At 43.8% G+C, this 27,028-nt stretch overlaps 1 protein-coding gene across 1 annotated transcript; it reads left to right on the top strand.

Moving 5' to 3' along the window:
- The first annotated feature begins 304 nt into the window (after window positions 1-304).
- slc7a10b (solute carrier family 7 member 10b) lies at window positions 305-23,971 on the top strand. The gene is made up of 11 exons (XM_034535955.1): window positions 305-675; window positions 5,066-5,270; window positions 7,329-7,480; window positions 12,356-12,481; window positions 12,569-12,722; window positions 13,334-13,457; window positions 13,825-13,928; window positions 14,008-14,104; window positions 19,864-20,013; window positions 22,282-22,459; window positions 22,568-23,971. The coding sequence occupies exons 1-11, from the start codon at window positions 468-470 to the stop codon at window positions 22,666-22,668; spliced, it is 1,599 nt and encodes a 532-aa protein (XP_034391846.1). The 5' UTR covers window positions 305-467; the 3' UTR covers window positions 22,669-23,971.
- Window positions 23,972-27,028: the final 3,057 nt, after the last annotated feature.

Below are 27,028 nucleotides of genomic sequence, written 5' to 3'. Positions count from 1 at the left end.
TTGTGTTGTACTGTGTAGTGTTGTGTTGTGTTGTGTTGTACTGTGTAGTGTTGTGTTGTGTTGTGTTGTACTGTGTAGTGTTGTGTTGTGTTGTGTTGTACTGTGTTGTGTTGTACTGATGATATTAGATACAAACCATTGATGTCATGGTTATGTGTATTTTTAGAGTGTGTCATTTTTAGTTATATAGTCTTTTTAAGTTAAGAGCAGCGGTGCGGTTCGTCCCGGTGTCCCTGAACGCATCGCGCAGAGTCCAGGGTATTTAACATTCTACCCTGGACAGCGGCAGGTTGTTGCGCAAGCGCAGCCCATTCATTCTGCATGAATGCGGAGCGAGGAGAGGACAGGAGCACTGGGAGCACTGGGAGCACTGGGAGCACTGGGAGCACTGGGAGCACTGGGAGCACTGGGAGCACTGGGAGCACTGGGACTGGGTGGACGGACCGGACCGGACCCGGCAGGCGGACATGGATGGACAGAACGGCAGCAACGGCATCAGCTGCCGGACGCACGGCCCCGTGACGGACCGCAAGAAGAAGGAGAAGGAGAAGAAGGAGGAGAAGAAGGAGGAGAAGAAGAAGGAGAAGAAGGAGGAGAAGAAGGAGGAGGACATCCCCGACAGGGTGACGCTGAAGAAGGAGATCGGGCTGCTGAGCGCGTGCACCATCATCATAGGTGAGGCAGGATAAACAACAACAACACAACAGAGCTGAATAACAAGTGTCTCTGGGGGGGGGGGGGGGGGGGGGGGGGGGGTCCATGTCTGTTTGCATGTTCTCATCTAACGGGGTCGTCAAGGTTACGGAGCTCAAGTCTCGTGAAGTCCAGAAGCTTCTGGTGGTCAAGCAGAAGAACATCGACCAGTGGAGCAGAAGGGCTCTAAACACACACACACATACACACACACATACACACACACATACACACACACATACACACACACACACACATACACGCACACACATACACACATACACACACATACACACACACACATACACACACACACACACATACACACACACACACACACATACACACACACATACACATATACATACACACGTACACACACAAACACACACACACATGTACACACACACACACAAACACACACACACACACGTACACACACACACATACACACACACACACATATACACACACACACATGTACACACACACACACACATACATACACACAAACACACACACACACATACACACACACAAACACACACACACACACACACGTACACACATACACACACACAAACATACACACAAACACACACACACACACATACACACGTACACACACACACATACACTCACACACACACAAACACAACACACACACATGCAGACACACACACACAAACACACACAAACACAAACACATACACACACACACACGCAAACACACACACACACACAAACACACACACACACACACATTTGATCACTTTAAGTTACCAGAGAGAAGAGTTCTTTTTAAAGATCCTCATCGGAGCCACCGGGTCGGATTCTGGAGAAACCAGATGACATCATGCAGGTTCACCAGAACCAACACTACCACTTTAGTCCACAGGGGGCACCAGAACCAACACTACCACTTTAGTCCACAGGGGGCACCAGAACCAACACTACCACTTTAGTCCACAGGGGGCACCAGAACCAACACTACCACTTTAGTCCACAGGGGGCACCAGAACCAACACTACCACTTTAGTCCACAAGGGGCACCAGAACCAACACTTAAGTCCACAGGGGGCACCAGAACCAACACTACCACTTTAGTCCACAGGGGGCACCAGAACCAACACTTAAGTCCACAGGGGGCACCAGAACCAACACTACCACTTTAGTCCACAGGGGGCGCCAGAACCAACACTACCACTTTAGTCCACAGGGGGCGCCAGAACCAACACTACCACTTTAGTCCACAGGGGGCGCCAGAACCAACACTACCACTTTAGTCCACAGGGGGCGCCAGAACCAACACTACCACTTTAGTCCACAGGGGGCGCCAGAACCAACACTACCACTTTAGTCCACAGGGGGCACCAGAACCAACACTACCACTTTAGTCCACAGGGGGCACCAGAACCAACACTACCACTTTAGTCCACAGGGGGCATCAGAACCAACACTACCACTTTAGTCCACAGGGGGCACCAGAACCAACACTACCACTTTAGTCCACAGGGGGCACCAGAACCAACACTACCACTTTAGTCCAGAGGGGGCGACAGAACCAACACTACCACTTTAGACCACAGGGGGCACCAGAACCAACACTACCACTTTAGTCCACAGGGGGCACCAGAACCAACACTACCACTTTAGTCCACAGGGGGCGCCAGAACCAACACTACCACTTTAGTCCACAGGGGGCACCAGAACCAACACTACCACTTTAGACCACAGGGGGCACCAGAACCAACACTACCACTTTAGACCACAGGGGGCACCAGAACCAACACTACCACTTTAGTCCACATGGGGCACCAGAACCAACACTACCACTTTAGTCCACAGGGGGCGCCAGAACCAACACTACCACTTTAGTCCACAGGGGGCGCCAGAACCAACACTACCACTTGAGTCCACAGGGGGCGCCCTTTAATTTTGAATATTTTTCTTTTGGAATAGTTTCTCTCCTCCACGTCGGTGGTCCTGACTAAACGAGGATGGAGAACTTGTTCATTTTGAAGCCGTCTGATGGATTTGTTGTTTTTATGGACACTAAATTTAACTTTTCAGTTGGATGTTTGGAAACTGTTTAGTTTGATTCTAAGTTCTGATTAGAGGTAATCTATTGTCTATAAGTGGGTCTATTGCGTAAATGTCCAACCCTTCAGTCATCAAGCTGTGAGGGCTGAACTGTGTGCATGGTTATGTGTAAGGGTAATGTCCACATTGACACCCAGTTTGTAATAATGCAAATATATAAATACTGCACTACTTTCACAAGCGGGCCACCGTATCGCGGTCCCGGCTCCGGCGATAGACACTTGAAAAGGTCTTTTTCTAGACCTCCGTCTGCACAACCCCTCAATCTGTGGGTGTCCCAGGATGCAGAAGGTGAGCGGGTCACTTCCCACCTCCGCAGCCCCCCGACTGGATAATTTATGTCTGGTTATGTAACGGCCGTCTGTGCCACTTGGCTGCTTTCTGCCGCGCGACTGGTAGCGCGGCCGCCTGAATGCGGCGGGTCTGCTGGTACTCCACGCTGCATACTGAGGCTCCAGCTGAGTGATGGCCTCCACCTCCTTCTCTAACTCACTCCGTTATAGAGCGCTTTGTGTTTTAATGCCCGCTGCATAGACTCAGAGGGGGACCAAGGTCTCCCAGAGGGCCACTGGTTGGAGGGGTGCGTCCCATGAGGAAGTCCTTCATGTGGGCTGCATTCATGAATGCTGGTCCTTTATTATTTATGATGCTGAAGAATATGCAGAGCGGAGGCGAAGTCTTTGTTTTGCAAGTCACTTTCGTGTCAGTATGGTGACGCCGTCTCTGGTGTCGACCTGTCAATCACCTGATAGCCCCGCCCCTAAAGAATACCCTGCTTTATGGTCTGTTTGACCATAATTTACTAAATGAACATCATTCTGTATTGAAGAAGACTTGAAACTAGAGATTGAGACCAAAAACTAATGTTTACAATGTTTACTGAGGGAATAAATCAAGAGAAGTAGAGTCATTTATATAGACTTCTATACAACCAGAGGAGTCGCCCCCTGGTGGTCAGGAGAGAGAATGCAGCTTTAACACATGAAGCATAGACTTCTATACAACCAGAGGAGTCGCCCCCTGGTGGTCAGGAGAGAGAATGCAGCTTTAACACATGAAGCATAGACTTCTATACAACCAGAGGAGTCGCCCCCTGGTGGTCAGTAGAGAGAATGCAGCTTTAACACATGAAGCATAGACTTCTATACAACCAGAGGAGTCGCCCCCTGGTGGTCAGTAGAGAGAATGCAGCTTTAACACATGAAGCATAGACTTCTAAACAACCAGAGGAGTCGCCCCCTGGTGGTCAGGAGAGAGAATGCAGCTTTAACACATGAAGCATAGACTTCTATACAACCAGAGGAGTCGCCCCCTGGTGGTCAGTAGAGAGAATGCAGCTTTAACACATGAAGCATAGACTTCTAAACAACCAGAGGAGTCGCCCCCTGGTGGTCAGGAGAGAGAATGCAGCTTTAACACATGAAGCATAGACTTCTATACAACCAGAGGAGTCGCCCCCTGGTGGTCAGGAGAGAGAATGCAGCTTTAACACATGAAGCATAGACTTCTATACAACCAGAGGAGTCGCCCCCTGGTGGTCAGGAGAGAGAATGCAGCTTTAACACATGAAGCATAGACTTCTATACAACCCTCAAGTTGTTATGCAATTTTTATGTATTCCTTTTAATGAAGCAACACAATCAGCTGTATCATTGTAATAAAAAGGAAAAAAGAACATTTATATTTTTTCTTTTTTAACAAAACAATCTCACCTCCAAGTTTATTTACTATCAGCTCTGACGTTAGCACACATTAGCTTTTTTAGCTCAAACTTCTCAACAACAATAAATTTAAATCACAGCCCAAATCCTTACAACTTTAACGAATGTGTCATCACCGGTTAGATTGTCAAATCAATCTGTGAGGAGCAACGTTAGCATTAGCGACGGTTGCGTCCAGTTAGCTAACGTTTGTAGTTCATCGAACATCGTATAATGGAGATGTGCATCCGAGGGGATTTATTAGTGGGTGAAAGAATAAGAAAATCCTACGACATTAACTACCCATTTAGGAGACTTCGTGCTGTGTGTTTCATTCCTTTCACACAAAAGATTCATCAATTGACATTTCTGAGTCTCACTGCTTCAAAAACATTAAAACATTGGTTCAAGTCAAGATCTTTTTCTTTCTTTTGTTAAATCTAAAGTCATCAGATTTGTGACTTGAGTCTGATTTGAATCCAAGTCATGTGACTCGAGTCCACACCTGTGAAAGGACCCATTACCTGGTCTTAAACGTGCATCACAAGTCTTCTTCCTCCTCTCCTCAGGGAACATCATCGGCTCCGGGATCTTCATCTCTCCGAAGGGGGTCCTGGAGCACTCGGGTTCGGTGGGCCTGGCCTTGGTGGTTTGGGTACTGGGGGGCTGCATCGCGGCCTTGGGCTCCCTCTGCTACGCCGAACTGGGAGTCACCATCCCCAAGTCTGGGGGAGACTACTCCTACGTCACCGAGATATTCGGTGGTCTGATGGGGTGAGTGGAGAGCTTCTGTGGAGAGGGGCGGAGTCTACGTTGGGCGGATTCTATGTTGGGTGGAGTCTACGTTGGGCGGAGTCTACGTTGGGCGGAGTCTACGTCGGGCGGAGTCTACGTTGGGCGGATTCTATGTTGGGTGGGGTCTACGTTGGGTGGAGTCTATGTCGGGCGGAGTCTATGCGGAGTCTATGTTGGGTGGAGTCTACGTTGGGCGGAGTCTACGTTGGGCGGAGTCTATGTTGGGTGGAGTCTACGTTGGGCGGAGTCTATGTTGGGCGGAGTCTACGTTGGGCGGAGTCTACGTTGGGTGGAGTCTACGTTGGGCGGAGTCTACGTTGGGTGGAGTCTACGTTGGCCGGATTCTATGTTGGGTGGGGTCTACGTTGGGTGGAGTCTACGTCGGGCAGAGTCTACGTTGGGTGGAGTCTACGTCGGGCGGAATCTACGTTGGGCGGATTCTACGTTGGGCGGAGTCTACGTTGGGTGGAGTCTACGTTGGGCGGGAGTCTACGTTGGGTGGAGTCTACGTTGGGCGGATTCTATGTTGGGTGGGGTCTACGTTGGGTGGAGTCTACGTCGGGCGGAGTCTACGTTGGGTGGAGTCTACGTCGGGCGGAGTCTACGTTGGGCGGAGTCTACGTTGGGTGGAGTCTACGTTGGGCGGATTCTATGTTGGGTGGGGTCTACGTTGGGTGGAGTCTACGTCGGGCTGAGTCTACGTTGGGCGGAGTCTACGTCGGGCGGAGTCTACGTCGGGCGGAGTCTACGTTGGGCGGAGTCTACGTTGGGTGGAGTCTACGTCGGGCTGAGTCTACGTTGGGCGGAGTCTACGTCGGGCGGAGTCTACGTCGGGCGGAGTCTACGTTGGGCGGATTCTACGTTGGGTAGAGTCTACGCTCGCCGCGTGACGGTTGCTGACGCTCGCTTAGTGAGCACGCTTTGTGGGTCGGTTCGGGTCTGCACAGAGGACCCAGACCCCCTGTGGTCCATCCGGACTCCAGGACTGATTTTGGTGGTGAAAGGACGCCATAACTCCAGAATTATGAATTCCAGTGCTAATTATCAAAGTTTTCTCACAAGTATTTTTAAAATCAGGTTATTAAAGGTCCTTTTGTAATATGCCAGGTTATTAAAGGTCCTTTTGTAATATGCCAGGTTATTAAAGGTCCTTTTGTAATATGCCAGGTTATTAAAGGTCCTTTTGTAATATGCCAGGTTATTAAAGGTCCTTTTGTAATATGCCAGGTTATTAAAGGTCCTTTTGTAATATGCCAGTTTATTAAAGGTCCTTTTGTAATATGCCAGGTTATTAAAGGTCCTTTTGTAATATGCCAGGTTATTAAAGGTCCTTTTGTAATATGCCAGTTTATTAAAGGTCCTTTTGTAATATGCCAGGTTATTAAAGGTCCTTTTGTAATATGCCAGGTTATTAAAGGTCCTTTTGTAATATGCCAGTTTATTAAAGGTCCTTTTGTAATATGCCAGGTTATTAAAGGTCCTTTTGTAATATGCCAGTTTATTAAAGGTCCTTTTGTAATATGCCAGTTTATTAAAGGTCCTTTTGTAATATGCCAGGTTATTAAAGGTCCTTTTGTAATATGCCAGGTTATTAAAGGTCCTTTTGTAATATGCCAGGTTATTAAAGGTCCTTTTGTAATATGCCAGGTTATTAAAGGTCCTTTTGTAATATGCCAGGTTATTAAAGGTCCTTTTGTAATATGCCAGTTTATTAAAGGTCCTTTTGTAATATGCCAGGTTATTAAAGGTCCTTTTGTAATATGCCAGGTTATTAAAGGTCCTTTTGTAATATGCCAGGTTATTAAAGGTCCTTTTGTAATATGCCAGGTTATTAAAGGTCCTTTTGTAATATGCCAGGTTATTAAAGGTCCTTTTGTAATATGCCAGGTTATTAAATGTCCTTTTGTAATATGCCAGGTTATTAAAGGTCCTTTTGTAATATGCCAGTTTATTAAAGGTCCTTTTGTAATATGCCAGGTTATTAAAGGTCCTTTTGTAATATGCCAGGTTATTAAAGGTCCTTTTGTAATATGCCAGGTTCCTCCTGCTGTGGAGCGCCGTCCTCATCATGTACCCGACCACGCTGGCCGTCATCGCCCTCACGTTCTCCAGCTACATCCTGCAGCCCGTGTTCCCCGACTGCGTTCCTCCTTACGTGGCCACGCGGATGCTGTCCGCCACGTGTCTGCGTGAGTTTACCGTCTGTACCGCTGCTTATTGTATTAATAACAATATATGTTTAGCAACGTCTGCAGAAAAGGGCTTTCTACTTACTAACACATGATAAACACGTGATAAACACAATAATGGATCAATGATAATATATATATTATATTATATTAATATTGTTGTATAAGTTGAGTAAGATTTTAAATGCAGGACTTTAACAGTCACATAGAGCACATATTAGGGGCATTGTAGGTGAAAATTAATACGTAATAAAGAGCATCAGCAGGGGGGCATATTAATATTAATTTAGGGAATCTCAAGATTTAAGGAGAAAATACAAAATAAAATGAAAATGTTATATTATTTTAATGCACAGTAAATTTAAAAAAAGATGATGTTATTGTACAATAATGTGATCTTATGTTTGGATTTAAATATTTTCGTCAATTAAATATATCTTCAATGAAGAGCTACAAATGGCAGATTATTCTGCTGTCAGAATTCTTTAAATAAAGAGAATATAATAATGTTCAAGGGACATTTAAGGGTAAATACTTAGGAATATTGGAGGTAGATCCTTCTGTTGACATTCAGTTTAATTCATGAAATAAATCTGCAGCGTGTAAAAGCAGCAGAATCTGAGTGTCAGCCAGTATTGATATTACATGTATGATATTGTACTATATAAGTTTGAGGTAGAAACAGCGTCATCATTATATATTATATACATTTCCTCAATGAGTCTAAAGGAGCTTAATCAGCTTAATATTAAACATTTACAGAAGACATTAGAAGAAGATCTGATACATGAATTTATATAATTTTCTTTTCCTTTACAAAGTGAAGCAACGTGGTTCCTCAATGAAACATCTTGATCTCATGAATCTTTTTACGTCCCCATTTCAAACTCCAATCTGTTAGTTTTGAGCCACGACACAGAGCAGCTCCACGACTCGGTTGGACCGAGTTGGTGTGTGTGCATCATTCATGAAGGACGATCGTCTGGTGGACCCTCATCTTTCCTCTCTTATGCTTCTCAATCCGGCTCATCAATAAACTACAGGTCCGGTCCTTTGTGGTCACGTCTCTTATGTAACAGCTGGTTGAAAGCTTTTTAAAAAGCTTTTGTTTTTATGGCTGAGGTAGTGGGAGCAGAGCGGGCTAGAAGACGGGATGTTTATCATCTGCAGTCTGGAAAACCAAAGAAAACCTGAAAGACCTGCTGAGTCTAGTGAGAGTCGCTGCGTTGTGATTGGACCAGAAAGCCAAAGCTCCATGTGTTAAAGCTGCATTCTCTCTCCTGACCACCAGGGGGCGACTCCTCTGGTTGTATAGAAGTCTATGCTCCATGTGTTAAAGCTGCATTCTCTCTCCTGACCACCAGGGGGCGACTCCTCTGGTTGTATAGAAATCTATGCTCCATGTGTTAAAGCTGCATTCTCTCTCCTGACCACCAGGGGGCGACTCCTCTGGTTGTATAGAAGTCTATGCTCCATGTGTTAAAGCTGCATTCTCTCTCCTGACCACCAGGGGGCGACTCCTCTGGTTGTATAGAAGTCTATGCTCCATGTGTTAAAGCTGCATTCTCTCTCCTGACCACCAGGGGGCGACTCCTCTGGTTGTATAGAAGTCTATGCTTCATGTGTTAAAGCTGCATTCTCTCTCCTGACCACCAGGGGGCGACTCCTCTGGTTGTATAGAAGTCTATGCTTCATGTGTTAAAGCTGCATTCTCTCTAGTGACCACCAGGGGGCGACTCCTCTGGTTGTATAGAAGTCTATGCTTCATGTGTTAAAGCTGCATTCTCTCTCCTGACCACCAGGGGGCGACTCCTCTGGTTGTATAGAAGTCTATGCTCCATGTGTTAAAGCTGCATTCTCTCTCCTGACCACCAGGGGGCGACTCCTCTGGTTGTATAGAAGTCCATGCTCCATGTGTTAAAGCTGCATTCTCTCTCCTGACCACCAGGGGGCGACTCCTCTGGTTGTATAGAAGTCTATGCTTCATGTGATAAAGCTGCATTCTCTCTCCTGACCACCAGGGGGCGACTCCTCTGGTTGTATAGAAGTCTATGCTTCATGTGATAAAGCTGCATTCTCTCTCCTGACCACCAGGGGGCGACTCCTCTGGTTGTATAGAAGTCTATGCTTCATGTGTTAAAGCTGCATTCTCTCTCCTGACCACCAGGGGGCGACTCCTCTGGTTGTATAGAAGTCTATGCTTCATGTGTTAAAACTGCATTCTCTCTCCTGACCACCAGGGGGCGACTCCTCTGGTTGTATAGAAGTCTATGCTTCATGTGTTAAAGCTGCATTCTCTCTCCTGACCACCAGGGGGCGACTCCTCTGGTTGTATAGAAGTCTATGCTTCATGTGTTAAAGCTGCATTCTCTCTCCTGACCACCAGGGGGCGACTCCTCTGGTTGTATAGAAGTCAGATAGTATAGTAGTCGTATTTGAACAATTAGCGCGCGGCTCAAAGGTGAGGAGCTCCACCTCGTGTTGGTAACATTTGAGTAAGAAGGAGGAACAACCACACGGTGACCTGGGGATGTGAGAGCTGCTGCTTCACTCCTCAAACATTAAAATGTTCCCATAAAAAATTGATTGTGTAGAAATAGGATGCCGCATAAGGACAGAGTCATGCAGGGTGTCCGTGTGCAGCCGACTCCTGATTGGTCGGCGTGTTGCGTTGAGCTCCCCCTGCTGGAGCCTCTCGATGAGTGAACAGCCGTCAGCGTGTGATTCCTCTCCTCGGACGCCATCATTCACTTGTTTGTGTTTTTGGAGCTGGATGCTGAAACGTGAGCTCTGCCCACCCTCCTCGGAAGAAGAGGGGGGGCGGGCGGGGGGGGGGGGGGGGGGGGGGGGGGGGGGGGGGGGGCTTTGCCAGGTTTTGTTTGCTCTCCGCATCGGAAGTGGTCCGTTTTGTGGCGCCGACAGCTCGTCTTTGTGAGGCCACCATGAGGGAGAGCGGGGCAAAGCCGGTGACAATGATGGACGAGGTGAAACAATCGTGCCCTCCCTCGCTCGCTCGCCCCGTTTCCCACATTCCTGCCTCCCATGGCAACCGGCTGCTGCCGCCCACCGCCGGCGCCCCCAATGCGGTGACTCTACGGCCACCAAGACATTTAAAGGAGCACATTTCAAAGTCACTTTCTTTTCTCATCAGTCTGATGAAACACCCCCGGATGATGATGTCATACTGTGGTGATGTCATCAGGGTTATCTCAGAGACAGAAATGCTAATAAATCAATACCAAACTCAAAAGCTGGCCTTAAATGAAAAGATGCTGCTGAGTTGCATGATGGGAAATGTAGGATCCAGTGTTTTTGGAGCTTGACCAGTAGATTATGAGGGCCTGGTTATGCTGGAATTCCTTGGGAATTAATGTGAAATATATAATGATAGAAACAATCCTTTCATCGTTGTAAGCGGACATCAATATCCACGTTCAGGGCTAATAAATTGCAAATTTGAAACAAATTCAGAGAAAATCAACAATAGAAAATGCAAATGAACGCTTCAGTTTGTACGTCAGAATTTATTCTGCAAAGTTGTTTGCAGAATAAATTAAGTGTATCAGCTCCTTCAGCAAAGACTAACACAACTCAAACGTGTGTAAAAACATCCTTAATGTTTAAAGCTGCATTCTCTCTCCTGACCACCAGGGGGCGACTCCTCTGGTTGTATAGAAGTCTATGCTTCATGTGTTAAAGCTGCATTCTCTCTCCTGACCACTAGGGGGCGACTCCTCTGGTTGTATAGAAGTCTATGCTTCATGTGTTAAAGCTGCATTCTCTCTCCTGACCACCAGGGGGCGACTCCTCTGGTTGTATAGAAGTCTATGCTTCATGTGTTAGCTGCATTCTCTCTCCTGACCACCAGGGGGCGACTCCTCTGGTTGTATAGAAGTCTATGCTTCATGTGTTAGCTGCATTCTCTGTCCTGACCACCAGGGGGCGCCTCCTCTGGTTGTATAGAAGTCTATGCTTCATGTGTTAAAGCTGCATTCTCTCTCCTGACCACCAGGGGGCGACTCCTCTGGTTGTATAGAAGTCTATGCTTCATGTGTTAGCTGCATTCTCTGTCCTGACCACCAGGGGGCGACTCCTCTGGTTGTATAGAAGTCTATGCTTCATGTGTTAAAGCTGCATTCTCTCTCCTGACCACCAGGGGGCGACTCCTCTGGTTGTATAGAAGTCTATGCTTCATGTGTTAGCTGCATTCTCTCTCCTGACCACCAGGGGGCGACTCCTCTGGTTGTATAGAAGTCTATGCTTCATGTGTTAGCTGCATTCTCTGTCCTGACCACCAGGGGGCGACTCCTCTGGTTGTATAGAAGTCTATGCTTCATGTGTTAAAGCTGCATTCTCTCTCCTGACCACCAGGGGGCGACTCCTCTGGTTGTATAGAAGTCTATGCTTCATGTGTTAGCTGCATTCTCTCTCCTGACCACCAGGGGGCGACTCCTCTGGTTGTATAGAAGTCTATGCTTCATGTGTTAAAGCTGCATTCTCTCTCCTGACCACCAGGGGGCGACTCCTCTGGTTGTATAGAAGTCTATGCTTCATGTGTTAAAGCTGCATTCTCTGTCCTGACCACCAGGGGGCGACTCCTCTGGTTGTATAGAAGTCTATGCTTCATGTGTTAAAGCTGCATTCTCTCTCCTGACCACCAGGGGGCGACTCCTCTGGTTGTATAGAAGTCTATGCTTCATGTGTTAGCTGCATTCTCTCTCCTGACCACCAGGGGGCGACTCCTCTGGTTGTATAGAAGTCTATATAAATGACTCTGCTATGACATGCAGGCTGAATTAAGCTCCTGATTGGCTCATTACAGCCATGTGACAGACACCAGATCCTCTCTTGCTGTATTGTGTGTTTTGGGCTCAGTGCTGCTGACCTGGGTGAACTGCTCCAGCGTCCGCATGGCCACCAGGATCCAGGACGTCTTCACGGTGGGGAAGCTGATGGCTCTGGGCCTCATCATCGTTGTCGGCCTGGTCCAGATCTGCAACGGTAACCTCCTCCGCCTGCGACCCCGAAGCTCTGCTGCTGCCGCTGAAGAACAGAGACACCAACTCAGATGTCTGATTTGTCTCTCAGGGAACTACGAGGCGCTGACCCCCCAGGTGGCCTTCGCCATGGACCGCACGCCGTCGGTGGGTCAGATCGCTCTGGCCTTCCTGCAGGCGTCCTTCGCCTTCAGCGGCTGGAACTTCCTCAACTACGTCACGGAGGAAGTGGTTGAACCCAGACGGTGAATATGAACATCTTCCAGCTTCTGACTCGTTTGCTGGAGACATTTTGGGGGCTTTTGTCTAAATCAAGTCTTAAAAGGAATAGTTTGAATAATTTGACGTTGTTTTTCTAGCAAAAAAGATCTCATATCTTTTCATTACATATTAAGGTGCCAGCAGCTGGTTAGCTTAGCTTAGCACAAAGACTGAACACAAAGGGAAACAGCTAGCCTGGCTCTGTTTGTTGTTTCTGTGATATGAACTATTCCATATCTCTGGTCTTTACATCTTCATGTGAGTCATGTTTGTGTTCTTATCATTTTCTCTTCTTTCCTTCTACGGTTTCTCATTTGCATTTTCTCCCCAGTTTACTTTATGAAAGTCAAAAGAGATCCAGATGTTTTCATGGCATGTTTTTCCTAAATAGATTTATTAGTAAACAATGACCCTAGTTATTGAAGAGATTAGTGTTGGTTATTATATATATAAATATATATTTCCAAAATGCACAACATGTGCATATATATATTGATATCTTCCACCCACGCGGTGTTCTGACTGCGTGTGAACCCAACTTTCCTGCATGTCTCTGCTGGTGTTGACTCGTCTGCATGGCGTGTGGCCGCGTCAGGAATCTACCTCGTGCCATCTACATCTCCATCCCATTGGTGACCTTTGTGTACACGCTCACCAACATCGCCTACTTCTCCTCCATGTCGCCCGAGGAGCTGCTGTCCTCCAACGCCGTGGCTGTAGTGAGTAACGTCCCGATCAGGACCACTTCTGGATCAGAACCAGTGGAATGCAGCTCAGCACATCTCAGAAGGCATTTCTATAAGAATATCGGATAAAAGGCAACAGATATGGATTGAAGCAGAACATTTTGTTAGATTCAAAACATGTTGTGCATTTTGGAAATTATAACATCTATTTTTCTAATTATTTAAGACTTTTGGACTGAATCACATTACAAGTAGTATAACAAACCTGCTTTAAACACAGCGAACAGACGAAGAAGCTGCGCAGCGTTAAAACACTGATTTGTCATTCGAGTGACGCTTCAAACTATTCATAAACGTTCCGTCGGTCCCGTCGGTGACTGTCTGTGCTTCTGCATTCCAGACGTTCGGAGAGAAGCTGCTGGGGATGTTCTCCGTCATCATGCCCATCTCCGTGGCTCTGTCCACCTTCGGGGGGATCAACGGCTACCTGTTCACCTCGTCCAGGTGAGACCGGCTGCTCCGCCCACTCCGCCGCGCCCCTGCTTCGCCTCAATGTGGCCGCTGACCGCGCTTCTGCCCTCAGGTTGTGTTTCTCTGGAGCCCGAGAGGGTCACCTGCCCAGCCTGCTGGCCATGATCCATTACAAGAAGTGCACGCCCATCCCGGCCCTGCTGGTCTGCGTACGTACACGTCACTTTGATGCCTGTGACATCCCATAATGTACAGTGTTTATTTTAATGCTGTCTCTCTATTTGACTGTGAGCAGGATATTTGAAAAACGGATGAAAGGAAATTTGGATTATAGATTTGCTAAGGGAAAAGAAATAGCTGTGAAGTGGTTATTCCTGTTTCTGAGCCACAATTAAAGATGTCTGAGGAGGACTCGCTCCACGTCTTCTTGACTGAATGAGAATCAGGATCATTTCTCATTGGCTGCAGGTCCTCGCCCCCGCCCCCTGGTGGTTGTCATCGCCTGCTGACTCCTCCCTCACCACTGTTAACCCCTTGTGACCCCCAGCCGCTACTCTGCTTTCATTGTTTTAGACCACGAGGACTCTGAACACATCTGAGATACTTGAGTTGATGTCTCTGTTATATGGATGAATATGGATTAATATGGATGAATATGGATGAATATGGATAAATATGGATGAATATGGATGAATATGGATGAATATGGATGAATATGGATGAATATGGATTAATATGGATGAATATGGATGAATATGGATGAATATGGATGAATATGGATTAATGATAAATATGGATTAATATGGATGAATATGGATTAATATGGATGAATATGGATTAATATGGATGAATATGGATGAATATGGATGAATATGGATTAATGATAAATATGGATGAATATGGATCAATATGGATTAATATGGATGAATATGGATGAATATGGATTAATGATAAATATGGATTAATATGGATGAATATGGATTAATATGGATGAATATGGATGAATATGGATTAATATGGATTAATATGGATGAATATGGATGAATATGGATGAATATGGATGAATATGGATGAATATGGATTAATGATAAATATGGATTAATATGGATGAATATGGATTAATATGGATGAATATGGATTAATATGGATGAATATGGATGAATATGGATGAATATGGATGAATATGGATTAATGATAAATATGGATTAATATGGATGAATATGGATTAATATGGATGAATATGGATTAATATGGATGAATATGGATGAATATGGATGAATATGGATTAATGATAAATATGGATGAATATGGATCAATATGGATTAATATGGATGAATATGGATGAATATGGATTAATGATAAATATGGATTAATATGGATGAATATGGATTAATATGGATGAATATGGATGAATATGGATTAATATGGAAGAATATGGATTAATGATGAATATGGATTAATATGGATGAATATGGATTAATGATAAATATGGATTAATATGGATGAATATGGATTAATATGGATGAATATGGATGAATATGGATTAATATGGAAGAATATGGATTAATGATAAATATGGATTAATATGGATGAATATGGATGAATATGGATGAATATGGATTAATATGGATGAATATGGATGAATATGGATGAATATGGATAAATATGGATGAATATGGATGAATATGGATGAATATGGATGAATATGGATGAATATGGATTAATATGGATGAATATGGATGAATATGGATGAATATGGATGAATATGGATTAATGATAAATATGGATTAATATGGATGAATATGGATTAATATGGATGAATATGGATTAATATGGATGAATATGGATGAATATGGATGAATATGGATGAATATGGATTAATGATAAATATGGATTAATATGGATGAATATGGATTAATATGGATGAATATGGATTAATATGGATGAATATGGATGAATATGGATGAATATGGATTAATGATAAATATGGATGAATATGGATCAATATGGATTAATATGGATGAATATGGATGAATATGGATTAATGATAAATATGGATTAATATGGATGAATATGGATTAATATGGATGAATATGGATGAATATGGATTAATATGGAAGAATATGGATTAATGATGAATATGGATTAATATGGATGAATATGGATTAATGATAAATATGGATTAATATGGATGAATATGGATTAATATGGATGAATATGGATGAATATGGATTAATATGGAAGAATATGGATTAATGATAAATATGGATTAATATGGATGAATATGGATTAATATGGATGAATATGGATGAATATGGATTAATATGGAAGAATATGGATTAATGATAAATATGGCTTAATATGGATGAATATGGATTAATATGGATGAATATGGATGAATATGGATGAATGGATGAATATGGATGAATATGGATGAATATGGATGAATATGGATGAATGATAAATATGGATTAATATGGAAGAATATGGATTAATGATAAATATGGATTAATATGGATGAATATGGATGAATATGGATGAATATGGATTAATATGGATGAATATGGATTAATATGGAAGAATATGGATTAATGATAAATATGGCTTAATATGGATGAATATGGATTAATATGGATGAATATGGATGAATATGGATGAATGGATGAATATGGATGAATATGGATCAATATGGATTAATGATAAATATGGATTAATATGGAAGAATATGGATTAATGATAAATATGGCTTAATATGGATGAATATGGATTAATATGGATGAATATGGATGAATATGGATGAATATGGATGAATGGATGAATATGGATGAATATGGATGAATATGGATGAATGGATGAATATGGATGAATATGGATGAATATGGATTAATATGGATGAATATGGATGAATGGATGAATATGGAGACAAAGCATTCATCCATATCAAGGGTTTGTTCAACGGTTCAACCAGATGAACTCATATTCAGAGCAGATTATTTCATTTTGCATCACTTCTGATATTAATTCTGATCAATTATTATTATTATCAATTATGCAACGAGGTCAACTTATTTATTACTCAGGTTGGAATGAACTCAACCGGAAAAACTAAATGATGAACGCCTGAGGGCTGGAAAACTGGTTACTCTGCCTTTCCTGAGACAACACACACACACACACACACACACACACACACACACACACACACACACCACTACGAAAGGACTTCTACAGGAGGGAGGACTGGGAGTACTGGGATACTACCACTTCAACCAGCTGCTGGATCCACAAAGTGACCAGAAGATTCTGAAGAACAAAGACTCACATGACGTAACTTCAGGGAGCTTCACTCAGAGACTCAAAGGCTTCCGGACTAGAGGAGGATCTCGGCCGTGAAGACCCCGTCATCCTGTCCTGGAGCCACAGCTTCTGGAGAGTCTGTCTGCAGAGCTGCTGGACACCGAAGGACCTCCAGGACTGTCCAGTGTGTCAGAGGTTTTTAAATGAATACCTACGTCCTAACTTTGCTTAACAGAACCTGAGTGAGAGTTCCTTACAGCAGAGAGATCAGACGGCTTCAGAGAATCAGACCCATCGCTGGAGAAGGAGCTTCAGGACGCTCTGGAGCCCTTAAAGGAGAAGATAACGGTCTTTAAACAAGTTAAAGTGAGGTTTGATCAAGCAGCAGAACACGTGAAGGTCCAGGCCCGAAGCACAGAAAGGCAGATTCAGGATCAGTTTAAGATGCTCCACCAGTTTCTAGAGGAGGAAGAGGAGGCCAGGATGGCTGCACTGTGGGAGGAAGAGGAGCAGAAGAGTCAGGTGATGAAGGAGAAGATGGAGGCTCTGAGCAGAGAGCAGCTCTTTCAGACACAGTCAGAGCCACAGAGGACGAGCTGAGAGCTGAAGACGCCTCATTCCTCAACAACTACAAGGCTGCAGTGGAAAGAGTCCACCAGCGCCCCCTGCTGGAGGATCCACAGCTGCTCTCTGGAGCTCTGATAGACCAGGCCAAACACCTGGGAAACCTGACCTTCAACATCTGGAGCAAGATGAAGGACCTGGTCTCCTACTGTCCTGTGGTTCTGGACCCAAATACTGCTGGTTCAAGACTCCTCCTGTCTGAAGACCTGACCAGCGTGAGACCAGTAGACAAACAGCAGCTTCCGGATCACCCCGAGAGGATCGAAGGCTACTATTACTTCTCTGTTCTTTGACTCTGGGACTCACAGCTGGGACACCAGGTAGGAGACAGTGAAGGCAGAGTCCAGAGGTGACTGTGCCTTCACGGTCTCCTACCTGGACTACCTTCACGGTCTACTACCTGGACTACCTTCACTGTCTCCTGCCTGGACTACCTTCACGGTCTACTATCTGGACTACCTTCACGGTCTACTACCTGGACTACCTTCACGGTCTACTACCTGGACTACCTTCACTGTCTCCTGCCTGGACTACCTTCACGGTCTACTACCTGGACTACCTTCACTGTCTCCTACCTGGACTACCTTCACTGTCTCCTACCTGGACTACCTTCACGGTCTACTACCTGGACTACCTTCACGGTTTACTATCTGGACTACCTTCACGGTCTACTACCTGGAATACCTTCACGGTCTACTACCTGGACTACCTTCACTGTCTCCTGCCTGGACTACCTTCACGGTCTACTATCTGGACTACCTTCACGGTCTACTACCTGGAATACCTTCACGGTCTACTACCTGGACTACCTTCACTGTCTCCTGCCTGGACTACCTTCACTGTCTCCTACCTGGACTACCTTCACGGTCTACTATCTGGACTACCTTCACGGTCTACTACCTGGAATACCTTCACGGTCTACTACCTGGACTACCTTCACTGTCTCCTGCCTGGACTACCTTCACGGTCTACTACCTGGACTACCTTCACTGTCTCCTGCCTGGACTACCTTCACTGTCTCCTACCTGGACTACCTTCACGGTCTACTATCTGGACTACCTTCACGGTCTACTACCTGGACTACCTTCACGGTCTACTACCTGGAATACCTTCACGGTCTACTACCTGGACTACCTTCACTGTCTCCTGCCTGGACTACCTTCACGGTCTACTACCTGGACTACCTTCACTGTCTACTACCTGGACTACCTTCACGGTCTACTACCTGGACTACCTTCACGGTCTACTACCTGGACTACCTTCACGGTCTACTACCTGGACTACCTTCACGGTCTACTACCTGGACTACCTTCACGGTCTACTACCTGGACTACCTTCACTGTCTACTGCCTGGACTACCTTCACGGTCTACTACCTGGACTACCTTCACGGTCTACTACCTGGACTACCTTCACTGTCTCCTACCTGGACTACCTTCACGGTCTACTACCTGGACTACCTTCACTGTCTCCTACCTGGACTACCTTCACGGTCTACTACCTGGACTACCTTCACTGTCTCCTACCTGGACTACCTTCACGGTCTACTATTCTTTTATGATAAACACATTCTCCCCATCGGGTCCAGAAACTGATCTCGTGGTCCAGGAGAAGCTCCAGAGGATCCGAGTGGATCTGGACTGGAACCGAGGAACGCTGTCGTTCTCTGATCCGGAAACCAACACACACACACACACACACACACACACACACTTTCACACACACACGTTCCCTGAGAGGATGTTTCCTTACATCAACACCGTGGGCCTCCTGCTGAGGGTGTGGCCAGCGAAGCTCTCTGTAGAGCAACGTGATGCCGAAGACGAGGATGAGGAGGATGATGATGATGATGACGAGGATGACGATGACAACAATGACGACGAAGATGACAGCGACGACGATGCGATGATGATGACGATGATGATGATGATGATGATGATGATGATGATGAACATCCCTCCACACTTCCAGATGTGCTGTATTTTTGATCTTAGAACCTTCTAACATCTGAGGAGGCCTTTGTAATCTCCATCCCTTTGTGTCTTCAGTGCGCCGCCACCATTGTGATCCTTTGTATCGGAGAGACTCACAACCTGATCAACTACGTGTCCTTCATCAACTACCTGTCGTACGGCGTCACCATCGCCGGCCTGCTGTACCACCGCTGGAAGAAGCCCGACCTGTTCCGGCCCATCAAGGTACCAACACTTCTTTAGAGTGGTGGTGGAAGTACTTTGGGACTAAGTACTGGGCTTCTTCACTAGTTTGAGGTACTTTACTTCAAAGTACTGGGCTTCGTCACTAGTTTGAGGTACTTTACTTCAAAGTACTGGGCTTCTTCACTAGTTTGAGGTACTTTACTTCAAAGTACTGGGCTTCTTCACTAGTTTGAGGTACTTTACTTCAAAGTACTGGGCTTCGTCACTAGTTTGAGGTACTTTACTTCAAAGTACTGGGCTTTTTCACTAGTTTGAGGTACTTTACTTCAAAGTACTGGGCTTCGTCACTAGTTTGAGGTACTTTACTTCAAAGTACTGGGCTTCTTCACTAGTTTGAGGTACTTTACTTCAAAGTACTGGGCTTCTTCACTAGTTTGAGGTACTTTACTTCAAAGTACTGGGCTTCATCACTCGTTTGAGGTACTTTACTTCAAAGTACTGGGCTTCTTCACTAGTTTGAGGTACTTTACTTCAAAGTACTTGGCTTCATCACTCGTTTGAGGTACTTTACTTCAAAGTACTGGGCTTCATCACTCGTTTGAGGTACTTTACTTCAAAGTACTGGGCTTCTTCACTCGTTTGAGGTACTTTGCTTCAAAGTACTGGGCTTCTTCACTAGTTTGAGGTACTTTACTTCAAAGTACTGGGCTTCTTCACTAGTTTGAGGTACTTTACTTCAAAGTACTGGGCTTCGTCACTCGTTTGAGGTACTTTACTTCAAAGTACTGGGCTTCTTCACTAGTTTGAGGTACTTTACTTCAAGGTACTTTACTTCAAAGTACTGGGCTTCTTCACTAGTTTGAGGTACTTTACTTCAAAGTACTGGGCTTCATCACTCGTTTGAGGTACTTTACTTCAAAGTACTGGGCTTCGTCACTAGTTTGAGGTACTTTACTTCAAAGTACTGGGCTTCCTCACTAGTTTGAGGTACTTTACTTCAAAGTACTGGGCTTCATCACTCGTTTGAGGTACTTTACTTCAAAGTACTGGGCTTCTTCACTAGTTTGAGGTACTTTACTTCAAAGTACTGGGCTTCTTCACTAGTTTGAGGTACTTTACTTCAAAGTACTGGGCTTCATCACTCGTTTGAGGTACTTTACTTCAAAGTACTGGGCTTCTTCACTAGTTTGAGGTACTTTACTTCAAAGTACTGGGCTTCATCACTCGTTTGAGGTACTTTACTTCAAAGTACTGGGCTTCGTCACTAGTTTGAGGTACTTTACTTCAAAGTACTGGGCTTCTTCACTAGTTTGAGGTACTTTACTTCAAAGTACTGGGCTTCTTCACTAGTTTGAGGTACTTTACTTCAAGGTACTTTACTTCAAAGTACTGGGCTTCTTCACTAGTTTGAGGTACTTTACTTCAAAGTACTGGGCTTCATCACTAGTTTGAGGTACTTTACTTGAGAGTAAAGAGAGGGAGAACCAAACAATGAATCAATTAATAATCATTAATCAATAGTTCAATGTCAGCTCCAGCTAAACCAATTATTAATAATACTCTAATGATGGAATATATAATAGTAGAACAGTCACAGTTTGAATACTTTAACTATATTTATTATACTGAAATACTTTAATAAATGAACATTTTCAATGCAGGACTTTTTCTTTAAGCATTTTTACAGTGTGATATTAATGTTTCTGAAATAAAAGATATGAGTACTTCCTCCACCTTTTTACCTCATTACATATATATATATATATATATATTGTAGTGTCACGGGCTGTCGCTAGGACAGGCTAGCCTGGGGCGGTGCAAAAAGAGAGCTGGACACAGGCACATCCGAGGGTATTTAACAAAAAGTAAAGGTTTATTTCCCATCCCACCAGCAAGGTAACGTCCAAACAACAAAGTATCAAAAAAGGTCCAGTTAGACAACACAAAACATCCCGGAGGAGAAAGTGGTTAATTAACCAAACAAAACTCAACACTGGCGAATCCAAGCTACGAGGTCCTCTTCTTTGTCGTCCTCTTCCAGGTGCTCGTGGGTTCACCTTCCGCTTGTGTTCCCTCTCCTTCCCAGGTGCTCTCTCTTAAGTCTTCCAGCCCTGCCTCAATCAGGTGCCTTAAGCAGCTGCAGCTGGGTGAGCGGTGAGGCAGGCTGGGAGATGTAGTTCTTGCACTGGCGGCCATTTTGTAGCGCCCCTCCACTACCTGTCCCCTTGTGATGCCACAATATATATAAATATATATATAATCCATAATGCACGAATGATTGCACACTGTACCCCCCATGTTCTTCAGGTGAACCTGCTGGTTCCTGTTTGCTACCTGATGTTCTGGGCGCTGCTGCTGGGGTTCAGTCTTTACTCAGAGCCGCTGGTTTGTGGCGTCGGGTTAGTCATCATGCTCACCGGCGTACCCGTCTACTTCCTGGGCGTCCATTGGAAAGAAAAACCAAAGTGCATCTACAACTTCATTGGTGAGTTTCCAAAAGGAGGTTTGTGCCCCTGTCTGTTGGAGCTGATAGATATTATATATGTATATATATGAATCTATACTTTAACGCCTAACGCTTGTTTCCCTGCAGAGAGGGCGACGTACGTGGGCCAGAGGTTGTGCTTCGTGGTCTTTCCTCAGATCGACCCCATCGAGATCGACGATCCTTCAGAATGGACTGACCGGTCATGAGGAAGGAGCAGCTTGTCTCTGAATACATGAAGATCCTTTTTGTTTTTATTCCTGTGTGAGCTCAGACACTTCTTCCTGGTTTGGGAGCTTCCTGACTGACCTTTGACCCCTCTGAGACTCTGGTTCCCCCTGGAAACGCCTATTACGTTCTCCTCTTTTCTACTAAATCGTCAAGTTACAACAACCTAATGCCAACGGGGTCGCACTGTTGAAAATGACTGTTCCTCCATTTTGGATCCCATTTGTTCCCTTTTTTCTGTAGCGTGAGAGAACTCCTCCTTCTGAATGTTGCTGCCTTCAGGCCTTTTCACACCAGGTCCCAAACCAATCTGTGACCAGCATCCTGACAGATGAAGACACTTAATTGTTTCAGAAACCAGAAGTACAACTCTTTCTGCATGTAGTGTCACGTTGTTCCCACTAATATGCACTTTGTTTTGATGTTTCTACCAATGGTGCTTCCTGTTCTACTAGAAGAGGCTAAGTCAGCGGTTTACATGGATAATGCCGTCCAAGCAGAGCAAAGGGAAAACCAGAACTTTGGGTTCTAGAAATAAGGAAACTTCTTTTTATCACATTGGCAGACATTGAATTGGTTTCCATGGATTTAAGTGCAGACGTTCATGTTCCCCTGATGATGAACCCTAATGACTTTGGTGAGCCTCAGAGATTTACATTTGTGGTTTGGAATGAAATTTCTCAACAACTATTGGATGGATTGTGATGAAAAGATCGTTCATGTTCCCCTCAGGACGAATTGTAATAACTTTAATAAGCCTCAGATTTTGTTATCTAGCGCCACCATCAGGTCAACGTGTTAATGTGTCCGATATTTTGGTTCATGAGCAAATACCTGCAGAACCGGCATGACTGTAGACTCTTATTTCATTATATTTCTTTATACTTCCTCATACGATCACCGTTTCCCAGCAGAGGAGCTAACCAATCCAATCGTTACTTTTTTATGTACTAATTCATCTCAGAATATGGACATAAACAGAACACGTTTCACTTTTTCAGAAGCAGCAGTAGAAGTTACTCTCAGGGAGTGATTGCCTTGAACATCGTCCATACATGATAACATGTGATACGTTAGACTTCAGCCCTCTGGTCAGATGGAGGTTCTCCTCTAGAGCAGGTTTACTGAGTCATCTGGATACATCCATCTGGATCCATCTGGATCCATTTGGATACATCTGGATACATTTATCTGGATCCATCTGGATCCATTTGGATACATCTAGATACATCTGGATACATCTAGATACATCTGGATACATCTGGATACATCTGGAACACGTGCTTATCGCTATACAACTCCTGGTGCAAGTATCAGCTGTTCGGATACTGCATTTGTTTTTAGACTTATCTTATATATATATATATATATATATATATATATATATATATATATATATATATATATATCTTATATCTTATATTGTTCTTATGATGTGAACATTAATTACATTTTAACTTCAAACACACATGAACAGTGTAGAATAGAAATGCACCAACAAAACAAAGTGTTTGAAGACAGCAGCGGTGGAGAAACGTATATTTACTACAGTGTAGAAATACTGTGTGACAAGTGAACGTCCTGCATTCAAAATGTTACTTCCTGGAGCCGTGCCATTCGTAACCTCCCATTGGCATGGATTGGATAAACAATTAAATATGCAAAAGAGATTCATTCATACATACATACACAGGCAGAGAATCCTCCCTTTATAGATAGAGGATGCTGCTACACCTCCACCTATTGGTCAAATGGCACTAGAGTTGTCATGTTCACTCAGACATTATATCTACACATGGTCACCAATTATTGGAGGAAAAGCACAAAGCGTTCAGGAGATATGATCTTTCTTGTAATGAGCTAATTTTGATAGCCAGCTATAAAAAAGCTGTATGGAACATCAAAAATCCCCCAAATCTAACTTGTTATGGCTTGTTCCAGAGATGTTCTGTACCAGGATGGTGACATGTGTCCATGTGTACAGTAGGAGCATCAAACAACTGATGTAAACGCAACTCAGACATCAATCTCGATGCAACTGGGCGTGTTCATGTCTGAGACTTATGGTTCAAAAGTTACGGGCTAAATCGTAGAGTTTGTTGTTGTAGCGCCACCATCTGGCCAAAATGCACCAATTCCAACGCTGTAGGTCCTCGGGTCAACAACAAGACACCCGCCAAGTGTGAAGCAGATCGGATGAACGCCTGTTGAGATACGTGAAGGAAACACAGACAGAGAGTATTTACTTCATAGTAAGAAGTACAAAAGTATAAGCATCAACATATTCCTATGAAAACTGGCCCATTTCAGAATAATATATATATCCTATTATTAGATTATATTTCTTGATGCATTAAAGGGAACATCACTTGTTGATTCCATTTTGATTATATATATATATATATATATATATATATATATATATATGAGTGAAGTGGAAGTATAAAGTACAAGTAGCTTAACATTGTACGAGTGTAAATGTATTTCTTTTATTGTTATTTTTATGGACATTTGAGACTTTGTGTGAAAAGGCCTTTACTGGCAGAAAATGTACATTCCAAACGTGTTTATTAACAGATTCACTCTTTTAGATTTTTAATATATATTTTGCGAGTGCCTTTTCTTTCTTTTGTGTCTTGGATATTGGAGAAGCACTTTGGTCTTTTCTTTTCCTCTTTTTGTAAAACCAGATGGCGCCGGACTCATTTTGCACAAATCACCGTCGTGTTTATTAATCTGTTGTTAACTAAAGTATTTGTGCTCGTTCCACAGCTCGCTCTGATTGGTTGGAATCCACCTTTAAAATGTTGTTGTGGCAGCGTTTGTTGTGTTTATCAAGCCACGCTAATGAAATGTGTGACTAGGACAGAATGAGCCTTTTGTATTAATATGATCCATGTAGCTCCACTTCTTCTTGGTTTAGTATTAATAACTTTACCCATGTTGACTATAAACGGTACTCTGTGCTCACTTGTCAATTTATTTGGTTTTTACCAAACCACATTTCTGTTTTTGGGGTTATCAGCGATGTAATTACAGTTATCATCTACGTTAGCCAGTTAATATTATTAATATAATTTTTGGATTTACAACCAATGAAACAGGTGTAGGGACGGCGTATACTGTATGTTTCTGGTAGTGACAGGAACCTGTCAATCACCTTGTAGCCCCACCCCTAAAGCATCTCCTGCTTTATGGTCTGTTTGACTATAAATGACCATAATTTACTAAATGAACATCATTCTGTATTGAAGAAGACTTGAGACTAGAGATTGAGACCATAAACTCATGTTTACAATGTTTACTATTATTATTCATCTGCTTCTGCGTCAGTGTAGCTGACTGAGAACATTTCTGTTGAATGTTAAATCTTTTCAGTAATGAAGTCACAGCAGATGCTTCACACATTCTTAATTAAAAAACTGGGTTTCAACAAAGAAAAAGTTTCAAGCGACTCAAAAATGTGTTTTAATGTAACCGTTTTGTTCCCAGCTGTCGGACCGCCTTCCAAACATCGCTGAAGCTTGTTGCATGTTGTGTTTAACACGCCGTCGGTGGAGCAGCTAGAATGGTAGCGTAGCATAGCATAGTGTAGTATAGTATAGTGTAGTATAGTATAGTGTAGCGTAGCATAGCATAGTGTAGCATAGCATAGCATAGCGTAGTATATTATAGTATAGTGTAGTGTAGCATAGCACCGCCTTCCAAACATCGATGAAGCTTGTTGCATGTTGTGTTTAACACGCCGTCGGTGGAGCAGCTAGAACGGTAGCGTAGCATAGCATAGTGTAGAATAGCATAGTGTAGCATAGAATAGTGTAGCATAGCATAGCATAGTGTAGTATAGTATAGCATAGCATAGTGTAGTATAGTATAGTGTAGCATAGCATAGTGTAGTATAGTATAGTGTAGCATAGCATAGCATAGTGTAGCATAGCATAGTGTAGTATAGTATAGCATAGTGTAGTATAGCATAGTGTAGCATAGCATAGTGTAGTATAGCATAGTGTAGCATAGCATAGCATAGTGTAGTATAGTATAGTGTAGCATAGCATAGCGTAGTATAGTATAGTGTAGTGTAGCATAGCATAGCGTAGTATAGTATAGTGTAGCATAGCATAGCGTAGTATAGTATAGCATAGTGTAGTATAGCATAGTGTAGCATAGCATAGTGTAGTATAGCATAGTGTAGCATAGCATAGCATAGTGTAGTATAGTATAGTGTAGCATAGCATAGCGTAGTATAGTATAGTGTAGTGTAGCATAGCATAGCGTAGTATAGTATAGTGTAGCATAGCATAGCGTCGTATAGTATAGTGTAGCATAGCATAGCATAGCATA

This window comes from Cyclopterus lumpus, chromosome 6 (assembly GCF_009769545.1).
Source record: "Cyclopterus lumpus isolate fCycLum1 chromosome 6, fCycLum1.pri, whole genome shotgun sequence".
In the NCBI taxonomy this organism is placed as follows: domain Eukaryota; kingdom Metazoa; phylum Chordata; class Actinopteri; order Perciformes; family Cyclopteridae; genus Cyclopterus; species Cyclopterus lumpus.
The sequence above is the reverse complement of the archived record's forward strand: the minus strand, read 5'-3'. Positions and strand labels throughout refer to the sequence as shown.

Excerpts from the sequence above, each read along its gene's own strand:
- slc7a10b (XM_034535955.1), top strand. The coding sequence starts at position 468 with ATGGATGGACAGAACGGCAGCAACGGCATCAGCTGCCGGACGCACGGC. Across the intron at positions 7,481-12,355 it reads GCTGTCCGCCACGTGTCTGC|TGCTGCTGACCTGGGTGAAC; the intron begins GTGAGTTTACCG and ends TTTTGGGCTCAG. Across the intron at positions 22,460-22,567 it reads GTGCATCTACAACTTCATTG|AGAGGGCGACGTACGTGGGC; the intron begins GTGAGTTTCCAA and ends GTTTCCCTGCAG.